At 43.4% G+C, this 12,490-nt stretch overlaps 1 protein-coding gene across 9 annotated transcripts in view; it reads right to left on the reverse strand.

The window, feature by feature from the left end:
- PPP1R13B (protein phosphatase 1 regulatory subunit 13B) overlaps window positions 1-12,490 on the reverse strand; it is a 124,457-nt gene that overhangs the window by 44,404 nt on the left and 67,563 nt on the right. Inside the window, exon 1 of one of the 9 annotated variants that reach the window (XM_043516398.1) lies at window positions 8,222-8,332. The exons of 7 other annotated variants lie outside the window; for them this stretch is intronic. In XM_043516398.1, coding sequence (XP_043372333.1) covers window positions 8,222-8,230 — 9 coding nt within the window. In that variant the 5' untranslated portion in view covers window positions 8,231-8,332. Of the gene's footprint in view, window positions 1-8,221; window positions 8,333-12,490 lie in introns of those variants that run through there. One more of the 9 variants, XM_043516395.1, reaches the window with a different exon arrangement.

Here is a 12,490-nt window from a genome sequence, read left to right on the forward strand (position 1 = left end):
AGGAGCTGAGGAGGCCACTGTATATAAATTATAGGCCAAGGGAAAGATGAAAGGAGACATCAGTCAATAGATGGAGGACGATTTTGGAAGATGGCTTGGAAAGGAATATTTTGCCACTGATAACAGCCAGAGCCAAAGGATTATGTTGCTGATTGGAGCACAGCAGTTCTTTGATCTGGGGAAGAAACTTGTACATAGTTGTAAGGGAATGCTGGAAAAGGGATATTAAAGCAACAAGATAACTCAGAAGCACTATGCCCCAACAAGGTCTTGATCAGCAGGAATGGCATGTCTACTAACAACAAGCTCACCTGGCAAATCCTTCTGCCCACTTCAAAGTGGGACTAATTTGAGTTGCAAATATGCTTTAAAAACAAGGGATGTATAGATTATAAATTTCCAGGACCAATGTTCCTAAATAGGGATTCACTCAATGGCTTAAAAAGAGCTCTGGAACTGGAGCAGCCTAGCAGGAGGCAACACTAATAACCCAGTTTTCTCCTAAAATCAAAAGATCTCAAAAGGCATATGAAGAATCAGAATGGGCTCAAAGTCTTCTGGAACAGAGGACTGCAGAACTGAAATTCTTGGTTCTGACCTGACTCCTATTCTGGTGGCAATGCTGATTCTTTATCTTCCTCTTCTCGGGGCCTAGACCAGAGGAAGGGTCCTTCTGATATGAATGCTTCCACTTCCCCTTTTTGAAGAGAGAAAAAATCTGAAGCTTCAACATATTGCCCAGACTGGACATCAATGGGACACCAGAACTACGTGTCAGCAGGTCATCAGTACTCACTGCTAACTTTATCAGAAGTGAGACTGGAATTTTGGAAATGGCTTGGAGAAATTTTTCAGCTGTGACTGAAAGAAGAGACCACCTCAGGATCCCAATTACAGTTGAGCTTTTGGAGTCCAGCACCAAGACATCTGACTTTACTATGATCTCCATATTCAGAGACCTAGCTGGCACTAGGATTACCTCTGCACTTTGAAGAGGACTGCTGACCTGTCTGCACCATGAGCAACTGACTCATGCTGCTGTGCAGAAGAGATGGAATTCAAAGTAGTTCCAAGCATCAGTGCAGCGACCTGTACCACAAAGAGCTCTAGCAGATTCCCCTTTCTCAGATATGAGGGTTTTGTAGCAGAAGAGAACCTCTTGTGGACCTGTAAAGAACCATGGCCAGTTTATTTCTGTTCCAAAGCCTGAGCCTAAAGTGCTTCCTGAATCTTTCCAAGCAGCTAAAAAAGCTAAAAAAGTCTCCCAAGTTTGTTACTCTGAATTAAGAAACTTCCCTTTATGAAAAATCTCAAAGAGATCAGGGAGTTCTAGTGAAGCAAGAATTCAAAAACCATTTTGGATGCACTAGAGTTGGCTTTCACACTGTAAGTTTGTAGCTTCCTAATTCTTATTTTTTCCTCCAGTTCTAATATGTTTGGTTAGTTTTTATGTTTTGTGAAGTACAGGACATTGCAGACCATTTGGGAAATGCTTTAGCCAGGTATAACAGGGTATGCTGGCCCTTTAAGACTAAAAAAGGAAAGTCTTGGGCTATTCAATTGCGTTTCTGTATTCAGACCAGGAAAGTTAGGAGGCAGCCACTAAAAGAGAGAAAGTGGTCTTGAGGTGGAAGTTTGTGATCTGAGGAGAACCCAGGCTGCTAACTCGGTGCAGAGCCCAGGAGGAGAGCCTTGAAGTGTAGGAGAAACAAGATTCCTAGATCTCTCAGCCAGTGGGAAGGGATCCTGGGAAATTAAGTCTCAGTCACTCAGATTTATGGACCATTCTGTGAAAGGAGGCAGTACAAAAAACAAACTCTTTGCATTAGAAAAGAGACACTAAGATGAAGTGCTGTCAGTCTCCACCAGAAAACAGGAAGAACTCCATTTTGACGTCCAGATTTGTGCATAGACTCTGGAAATCCCACAGTATTTTAAAAGTTTTAATTTCTTTATATGAAAGTTTTATATGAGCTTGTTTGTTTGGATTTTGGACATTTCAGACTCTTCCCCAGAAGTCTGGTGGCAGAATAAGAAACCCTGGGGACAGCTTTTGTTTTGTTTGTTTTTAAAAAAGAACTCCAGAAGTGTGACCTTCTTAGAAGGCCAGCCTGTTATAACACTTATATCCTTTCACACTGCAAGTGGCAGTAAGAGTTTAACATTAGAAATATTTAATGTTGCATGTTTAGATTAACTAATGTTTAACGTAGTTCAGATTTGAAGAACTGGGTCTCTTTCTAGACCAAGCTCTTTGCTCTTCAACTTTTCTCTGCCTCCCAAAATTGTTTTACTGCATGCAGAAAGTACTACACAGATTTTCCATATCAGTTACTACAGCCGCAAAGGCCCAGGCTTCTTAGAGAAAAAAGGATAGAGGATAGGGTTGGTTAAATGGCTTCTGAAATATAGACTACTTAAACTTTGAACCCCTAGCCTTATAAAAACCAACATACAGTTAGCGGAGGGGGGAAGCTTGGGGGAGAGAGTGGAGAGGCACGAGCAGCAGGGCCTCGGCGCAAGCGAGGGTGGGACCTCGGGGAGAAGAGGCGGAGCTGGGTCAGAAAGACGAGCAGCGCGGGTGGGGCCATGGAGAAGAGGATGAGCGGGAGCAGGGCTACAGCCCAGGCGCCCTTTTGGCAGCAGCACTCCACAGGCGGCAGGCCAGCACATGCATGAGGAGGTGCAACGCATCCTGTTTGGAGAGGCTTAGCCTCCTCTGGCCTCTTATATCGTCTGCCCATGATAAGACATGTTTTCAAATCCTTTAATCATTCTCGTGGTTCTTTTCTGTACCTTCTCCACTTTATCAACATCTTTTTTTAATTGTGGACACCAGAACTGGTTGATTGGTTGATCATAAGATGACTATGAGCTGCCAATGTGATATGGCTGTGAAAAAAGCTAATGCGGTTTTGGGATGCATCAGGAGAGGCATTTCCAGTAGGGATAAGGAGGTTTTAGTACTGTTATACAAGGCACTAGTGAGACCTCACCTGGAATACTGTGTGCAGTTCTGGTCTCCCATGTTTAAAAAGGATGAATTCAAACTGGAAAAGGTACGGAGAAGGGCTACTAGGATGATCCGAGGAATGGAAAACTTGTCTTATGAAAGGAGACTTAAGGAGCTTGGCTTGTTTAGCCTAACTAAAAGAAGGTTGAGGGGAGATATGATTGCTCTCTATAAATATATCAGAGGGATAAATAGAGGAGAGGGAGAGGAATTATTTCAGCTCAGCACCAATGTGGACACAAGAACAAATGGGTATAAACTGTCCACCAGGAAGTTTAGACTTGAAATTAGACGAAGGTTTCTAACCATCAGAGGAGTGAAGTTCTGGAATAGTCTTCCAAGGAAAGCAGTGGGGGTAAAAGACCTATCTGGCTTCAAGATTAAACTCGATAAGTTTATAGAGGAGATGGTATGATGGGCTAATGGGATTTTGGTAATTAATTGATCTTTAAATATTCATGGTAAATACGCCTAATCCCCTGAGATGGGATATTAGATGGGTGGGATCTGAGTTACCCAGGAAAGAATTTTCTGTAGTATCTGGCTGGCGAATCTTGCCCATATGCTCAGGGTTTAGCTGATTGCCATATTTGGGGTCGGGAAGAAATTTTCCTCCAGGGCAGATTGGAAGAGGCCCTGGAGGTTTTTCGTCTTCCTCTATAGCATGGGGCATGGGTCACTTGCTGGAGGCTTCTCTGCTCCTTGAAGTCTTTAAACCACGATTTGAGGACTTCAATAGCTCAGATATAGGTGAGGTTTTTCGTAGGAGTGAGTGGGTGAGATTCTGTGGCCTGCATTGTGCAGGAGGTCAGACTAGATGATCAGAATGGTCCTTTCTGACCTTAGTATCTATGAATCTATGAATTTATAACTAGACACAGTATTCCAGCAGCAGTCGCACCAGTGCCAAATACAGAAGTAAAATAATCTCTCTACTCCTACTCAAGATTCCTCTCTTTATGCATCCAAGGATTTAATTTGCCCTTTCTGCCATAGCATTGCACTGGGAGCTCATGTTCAGCTGATTATCCACTCTTCCCAGGATAGTGTCCCCCATCCTACAAGTATGGCCTACATTCTTTGTTCCTAGATGTATACATTTACATTTATGTATTAGAATGCTTGTTGTTTACTTGCACTCAGTTTACCAAGTGATCCAGTTCACTCTGAGGTTGGTGAAACGTGTTCCAAAATGCCCAGTGTGGTGGGGAATAAGGAAATGGAGCAGGGCTCCTGGGGTGCTCCTGTCAAGATTGGCTGGGAGGGTGACGACTGACTCCCGGAATCTCCTCTTCAGGGTACATTGTAGGGACAGAGGTTGGAAAGGAAATGTAGTTGAATCCTGGGTGACTATATCCAATTCAGAAGACATGTCATCCCCTGTGTCCAACGGAGAAGCTAGGAGGTGCCAGTACCAGCAGCCAAGTTGGTACTGGTGGTTAAGTGGGTACTGGCAGTACTCTCCTTGAGGGAGAGGACTTATGTCAGTACCAGCAAATCCAGGCAATATTTTCCAATCTGATGTGAGCCTAGTGGTACCAAGGATGGTACGGAAGAGCTGTCCACATGCTCCTTATGCCCACAGCCCTCCAAGGGGGCCAAAGTCAGGGCCTGTGTTTTCTTTGAGGAGCCCCTGCATTCAGAGGGTTCCAAAGGTACCAAGGATGGTGTTAAGTATGATTGTTTGCTGAGGGACTTTAGATTAGACAATCTTTTCAGCTGTACTGGTCTCTTGTTGACAGAAGAATCAGGAGCCTCGTTCATACATGGAGCAGGACACGAAGTCTCCTCAGACCTTGACCACTGAGGGGTGGATTTCTCCCAGCACTTCAACTCCCTATCAGGAGACTGAGGTTTCTTCTTACTGGAAAGTCTCGGGGGGGTCTCAGAAGATTTATCTTGGTCTTTGCTCCCCAGAGCTGGAGCTGATGTTGAGAAGGTTGCCGGAGTACTGCGAGAGGCCAAGGCCAATGTACCAAGGGGTAAGGGATCAGATCCCATGGATCTGAGTCAGCATTCCATTAGGAATAGCTTGAGTCTGTCCTCCCACAGCTTCCTCAATCTGCTTTTGAAGCCAATGCAGAACTTGGAGTTTGACGGGATGCTGGACTCTCTGAGGCAGCTGGAATGCCCATTGCTAAGGGATTGTGATAACTCATTCATGAGGCCCCTCTGAACCAGAGCCTGCCTCAGCCTGATGAGTCATCCCTGACCAGAGTGTGAGATGAGCCATCAGAGGCAATTACCTGAAAGTCTTGTGATAGGCCATGCCATTCAACCACAGTTCAGTCAATTCATAGGCAAGGACCCACCTACGTGATTTCAAGGCAGATATATAGGCATCTAAAAGAAGCAGTCTCTCTAGTCTGCTCAATATTGCTACCTGGCCAGGAACATTTCCAATGTCTAGTAGTTCAGATAGACTGCCTGGGCTCCTGCTCCAGCCCACTCCTGCTTCCTGCTCTACCCCATGCTTGTTTCCATGCTAGCCAGCTTCTGCATCTGCTCCTGCCTTAGCCAGCCACCTAGCGATTCTGGCAGGAGGAAAGACCTCTAGCAGATCTGGCAGGGTTTGAAAACCAGATTTCAGGCATAACCTCAGGTTTCAGAGTAGTAGCCGTGTTAGTCTGTATTCGCAAAAAGTAAAGGAGTACTTGTGGCACTTTAGAGACTAACAAATTTATTTAAGCATAAGCTTTCGTGAGCTACAGCTCACTTCATCGGATGCATCGGATGAAAGCTTATGCTCAAATAATTTGTTAGTCTCTAAGGTGCCACAAGTACTCCTTTTCTTCAGGCATAACCTGCAGTTTTGGGAATAGCACACAGGGAGAAAAGACCACAATTAAGGGAAGGCTGAGGGCAGAAGCCCTAGCCATGGCCAGCAAAGGTGGGTGGGGAGGAGAGGGGGGCACAAAGGCACAAAACTTGTGCCAAAAGGAAGAAATAAGAAAGGAAATAAAATAAACCAGACAAAAAAAGATGCACAAGGCAAAGGTAAGCTAGTGGACATCACAGTGCTCTGTCTGTAGCTGCAGGAGACTGAGAAGAAACTTGAGCAGCAGTGGATATGTCTCTCCCTACATACCCACCGTGTGGAGCACAAGGATGTATTAGAAGCATGCAGAGACCCAGGGACAATGCTGATGAAACTCTCAAATCGAAGGCACATAGGCCCGGGCATACAAAACATGGAGCACCCATAAGGATATAAACTTGAAGATCTAAAATTTCACAAGTCTCATAATTGACAGCAGCTCATTTCTACTACAATCAGAATGGAATGTTATATATAGCCAGTACTTCAGAATGATTACCTCTAGCCTATGCTCAGTAAACGGTTACACAGTTTTTTTAATTTTCCAAATTAGGTTAATAAAAAATCCGGATAAATGAGGAGAAAAAAAGTATATGTAGGTGGGGTAGGAGTGGGAAGTAATACATATAGTGAACTGTTACTTGGATTACTACTATCTATATTTAGATTTAATTCCTATTTAAGATCTTAGTTATCTTCTGAAAAGCTGTAGCTAAAGGAAATACATTATTTTATTTCCTTACACTAGAAATAGTAATTATTTTTCTCCCTCCCACACCTACACTAGTTTTAGAATCAGTCTGAAAAGACTACATATTTTTTCAGACAGTAACTTCATTTGTTTATGCTATCATTTTAAGCAGGAACATTTCAACAAAATTATAGGTTACAGATTGTTTTCAGGATTATGTCACCACAATGCTTCTAGTATTTTTGTTTTGAAATCCTGATGCATATGAAGTCCTATATTTAGGTTTAATAACTTGTCATATTTGCATGTATTAATGTAAAGCTATACAGCTGTACATATATTTAAGATTTACAAACTATTATGCTAAATCAATCTAAATTTCACTGTCATTTAAGAAGTCACAATAGAATGCATCTCTTACAATAAATTAAAGTGGCTCAGCAAACTATTTTTTTTTAAATAATAAAATATTGGCCATTACAGCAGCAAAAAGGACCCTGGTAGACCAGGGCAGAATTCTAAATTGTTGTCTTGCTTTCTGTCTTGCTCTCTCAGTTCCCAGAGTTTTCAGCATTCGTGTATGGCCCTGGTCTGTGGTGTATTAGAGGACCTACACATCTGAGAGCTAACTTTATTGCTGCTGTTGCTTCTTCGGAGGGGCAACCCTTTCACTCCCCTCACTACCAACAGCAGGATGAATAAGCAATTCCATATGGAGAGATGATCTAGGAGATCTAGATTTAGTCCTAATGTTCCTCTCTGTCAAATCAAATAATAAGAATAGCTGCTTCTGTGCCTAAATAAACTTAGAAGGGAAAAACTGTTTTCCTATCTGAAAACTGAAGATCTCTCCCAGTCTGAAGCTACTGGGTTGCTTATTTCATCCTCCTCACACTAAAAGTATTTGAATCAACCTGCTTGTCAGGATGTTGGTACAACCTACAGTAACCCATTCACCAGTCAAAACTCAAAAACAAACTTTCATTATCTGCCTACTAAAAGATACTATCAATTCCCATTTGTATCTCCTGGTTCGGTTGAGGTTTCCAGACTAGGGAAGCTTAAAGGAATCTAACTTCCAGTTGGTAGGAAAACAGAGTTTCCTGTTTTCCTTGAGATTCCCCTAGACTGAAACTAACGTGATTTACCTAGGACTCCAAAACCCTTAGGGAAGGTAAGATCAGCCTCAAGTTCTGTCCCACACTGCCTGGTAGCAGAAGTTCTTCCCAATGTACATCCAAGAGCAGGATTATTGAGCTCGTCTCCCTTCTCCAAACTAGGAGAGAGTTCTGGCATTAAGAAAAGCAAAATAAACTGTAGCGAAACCTACTCTATAATCTATACACTGCCTTCCTTTCCTCTTCTTAGAGAAAGCTGCCGTGTCAAAAAATTCTGAGTTAGGATGAAGAGTGGGGATTTTTTTTAGCGGTTGTCATTTCTTAACAAAGAGACTGTCTCAGCTGCCACTTCCAGTCCCACTTGTGTTCTCACAGCATCCCTGTGCAACTGCAGTAATTGCCTACATGAAAAAAAAGTATTTTTACTCTGTATTTAACATTATCAGCACTTTGTCCTTTTTGATATGTGAATCACACTAACCTACTTTTATTCTGCATTACTTCTACCACCCCCCCATCGCACCTTGATTCCCTCCACCATGCTCTTCTGTGCTTGGCCCCTTTCTCCTCTCACCATGTACCTCCAACATCCATTTGGCTCTCTTCTCACTTGGACATAACTGGACACCTGGTCCTCTTCTTTCTGCTCCCCTCAAATAACTCCCCAGCTACTTTTCTTCCTGGCAGACAGAAACTCCACTCCCACTGGTGGCTCATTTCCTCTTCTGTGTTAACAGTGGCCCCTAGCGGATTCTGCTATTATTGCTGTTCCTCCCTGTTTCCAGACAATTTGCAATGAAGAGCTTAGATACCTGTAAAAACAAAGAGGAGTCCGGTGGCACCTTAAAGACTAACAGATTTATTTGGGCATAAGTTTTCCTGTGTAAAAAACCCAGTTCTTCAGATGCATGGAGTGAAAATTACAGATACAGGCATATATATATATATATATGCGCAATTTTCACTCCATGCATCTGAAGAAGTGGATTTTTTACACAGGGAAAGCTTATGCCCAAATAAATCTGTTAGTTTTTAAGGTGCCACCGGACTCCTCATTGTTTTTGTGGATACAGACTAACACAGCTACCGCTCTGATACTTGATACCTGTAGAAGCAGCTGGCACCATATGAGCAACCAGCTCTTCACAGACCATTGTTTTGAAACCACTAATATAAAGCAACAGCAGAAAACACTAATATAAATAAAGCAAGTGGACTGCTAGGATATCAAAGTCTTGACAAAACTATCTCAAGTATATGAGTGAGAGGAAAAGAGAAGCAGCTACTCATTAATGTGAATGTTATTCAGCAGCAGAATCAGGATTACTCCCTTCTGCTCAGAAAATTGTTTTTCAAACTTTGCTACCTGTAAGTCTCCCTTGAGCCAAGAAAAATCAAGGCTGTCCTGGTACCAAATCCAATACTCATCCCTGTTCCAGAAGCCAGATCCATCATGAGTAGGGCCCAACCAAATTCACGGTCCATTTTGGTCAATTACACTGTCATAGGATTTTAAAAATCGTAATTTTCATGATTTCAGCTATTTAAATGTGAAATTTCACAGGTATTATAGGTATCCTGACCCAAAATGGAGTTGTAGGGCTAGGGAGTCACAAGGTTATTGTAGGGGGGGTTGAGGTACTGCTACCCTTACTGCTGCTGGCAGTGGCGCTGCCTTCAGAACTGGGCAGCTGGAGAGTGGTGGCTGCTTGCTGGGAGCCCAGTGCTGAAGGCAGAGCCACCGCTAGCAGCAGCACAGAAGTAAGGACACCGTGTTATGGTATTGCCACTCTAACTTCTGTGCTGCTACTGGAGGGATATTGACTTCAGAGCCGGGCACCTGGCCAACAGTCACTGTTCTCTAGCCGCCCAGCTCTGAAGGCAACGCAGAAATAAGGGTGGCAATACTGCGACTTCCCTGCAACTCCCTTTGGGTCAGGACCCCCAATTTGAGAAATAATGATCTTCTCGTGAAGTCTGTATTGTATAGGGTAAAAGCACGCAAGACCAAATTTCATAGGAGGAGACCAGATTTCACAGTCCGTGATGCATTTGTCATGACCATGAATTTGGTAGGGCCCTAATCATGAGAGTGGCCCCTCTCAAAAATTTAGGAAATGAGAATTTGAAAGGCAAGATTATCTACCAGCCAAGCCATGTATAAAGTAACATTCCATTCATAACATGACTTAAATCTTAGGACAGCCATATACCTTCCAAATGGCAAATTTTGAAATAAACTCATTATTACATTAATTAGGACTTTTTGGCTCCGCTTTGTCCTCGTCATGTTCTCAAGATAGCTATTTTACACAATTTAACCTTTTGAAGGACAACCTTGATTTGTTCCATCTTCTAATAACAAAGGCCACATTAACAAACTAAAATAACAGAAACAGAAGAGTTTTCCAATGTTATTCATAATGTTGGCAATAAGGCAAAAAGTCTAATCATATAATTAAAAATATTAATCTTAAATTCAATTCAGGAATACAATTTTCCACTGAGGAAATTGGAAATTTGGTATTTTACAGAGGAAAGAAGAACTGATCTTGAGAAGCTACCCTCTTCCCCATGCTCCAGGCAAGGGGAAGAAATCTAGATGTATGAATCTCGTATCCATAGAGACGGGGAGAAGTCACGTCATGAGAAAAATGCAATTCCCTCCTCCAAGGAGGAAAAGTTGGTAACACTGGAAACAAAAGCCAGGCCATGACAACCTATACTCAGTCTCTGGCACATAAGAAGAACCTGGCAACAAATGCTACCTCACATAGACCTTGTTTCATTCTTATGGATGATAAATATTGCTTTTATAGTAATGTATTTTTGACCTTTTGAGGAGACTTGCTCTACTATTAATATTAAAGTCTCCCTTTTGAAAATAATCTGATAAAAATCAAACAGTTGTTTTCCTCCTGACTTTAAAATCACCACTACTGATGATCAAAAGTAGTGATCATGCAAACAGAGAGAGCTTCACAGAACAGAAAAGCAATTGCACACATGACTAATACCATAAAATTATTCAAGCTGAATTTTAATAAAACAGATTTACTGTGATTTCATCCAGCAGTATTGATTTAAACACCAAGACAAACATTTTAATCCTACTACACAGCTTTCTATGCATCAGTTACACTTTCAGCTTTCTGCAGTTAATTATATTTGGCAAAATCAATATTTCAATAATGTTAACACAATAAGAGTACAGTAAAAATATACCTGATTATAGAAAATTTGCTAACTAAGTTTTGTAAGCTTCTTCAGTGTTCCATTGTATTGTATTTATTCTAGAGCAGTACAATATTCAGCATTTCAGTAACAATGAATAAGCCTAATTATGTAAGAATAAGCCTATTAAATCCTTGAGCCTGAAACCACGTCTTTCCCTCCTCCCCCTGCAGTTTGAAACTTGTCACAAACAGAATCTTAGTTTTCTACGCTTCTCAGCACTTGCATTATTCATATCATTAGCATGTGTATTTTTATATATACCACAAGAACTTAAATCAGTTTAACCCCTTAATGTCAATGGGATTTAGTGCTTATTGATGGAAAATCTTGAATTCAAACACAAATTGTCATGTTTCACATGAGTTTGAACAGCTCATTATAAATTCTTCCTTTGTGGATAAAAGCAGGAGTTTGATTATTTATTTATTATTAATTATTATTATTTAAACACTGACCCGAAAATCTTTTTATAAAATCTTAAATCAACCATTTATCATGTTATGAACCTGAGTCATAAATGTAAAATTAACATCTGCATGCTAAACTGGACACAAAGCCATACTTTCATCGACTTTAATACTGTCAACAGGTGGTGATTAAAGGGAAAATTATGTGTGTGACTCTCTGCTTCCAGAAGCATAGGAGGTCCCAGATGAAGTGGAATTAGTGTGGTGTTCCTGCATATGGAGGGCAGGATTTGGGGAGCTATATAGGAGCTACCCCGAAACTGTATGGAGGGCCAGGTAGGGAAGGCTGTGCCTCCACAAAGAGCCTGTCCCCGGCGCCCTCTCACTTCCTGCCCCCTGACTGCCCCCCTCAGAACCCCCAACCCATCCAACCCCCCTACTCCTTGTCCCCTGACTGCCCCCTCCCAGGATCCCCCGCCCCAACCGCCCACCCTGGAACCCCACCCCATCCAACCCTGCCTGCTCCCTGTCCCCTGACTGCCCTGACCCCCTATCCACACCCCCACCCCTGACAGGCCCCCCGGGACTCCCACGCCTATCCAACCGTTGCCTGTTCCCCATCCCCTAACCGACTCCCTCCCCAGAACCTCCATGCCATCCAATTGCCCCCTGCTCCCTGTCCCCTGACTGCCCTGACCCCATCTATACCCCCGCCCCCTGACAGGCCCCTGGGGACTCCTACACCTATCCAACTCCCCTGATCCCCATCCCCTGATTGGCCCCCTACTCCCAGAATCTCCACCCCATCCAACTGCCCCCTACTCCCTGTCCCCTGACTGCCCCCTGGGACCTCCTGCCTCTTATCTAACGCCCCTGCTCCCCACCCCCTTACCATGCCGCTCACAGCAGCAGGACTGGCAGCCGCACTGCCCAGCCGGAGCCAGCCATGCCGCTGCGCTGCCCGGCAGGAGCTCACAGCCCCACCGCCCAACGCGCTGATGGCATTGCGAGCTGGGGCTGCAGGGGAGGGGGGACAGCAGGAGAGGGGACAGCAGAGGAGGGGCCGGAGGCTAGCCCTGCTTGGCCAGGAGCTCAAGGGCCGGGCAGGACGGTCCCGCGGGCCATAGTTTGCCCACCTCTGCATTAGGAGGTAAACACCAGGGAGGGAGAAGAGAAAGTTACTTACCTTGCAGTAACTGGAGGTTC

The sequence above is a fragment of the Dermochelys coriacea genome, chromosome 6 (genome assembly GCF_009764565.3).
Source record: "Dermochelys coriacea isolate rDerCor1 chromosome 6, rDerCor1.pri.v4, whole genome shotgun sequence".
NCBI classification, from domain to species: Eukaryota; Metazoa; Chordata; order Testudines; family Dermochelyidae; genus Dermochelys; species Dermochelys coriacea.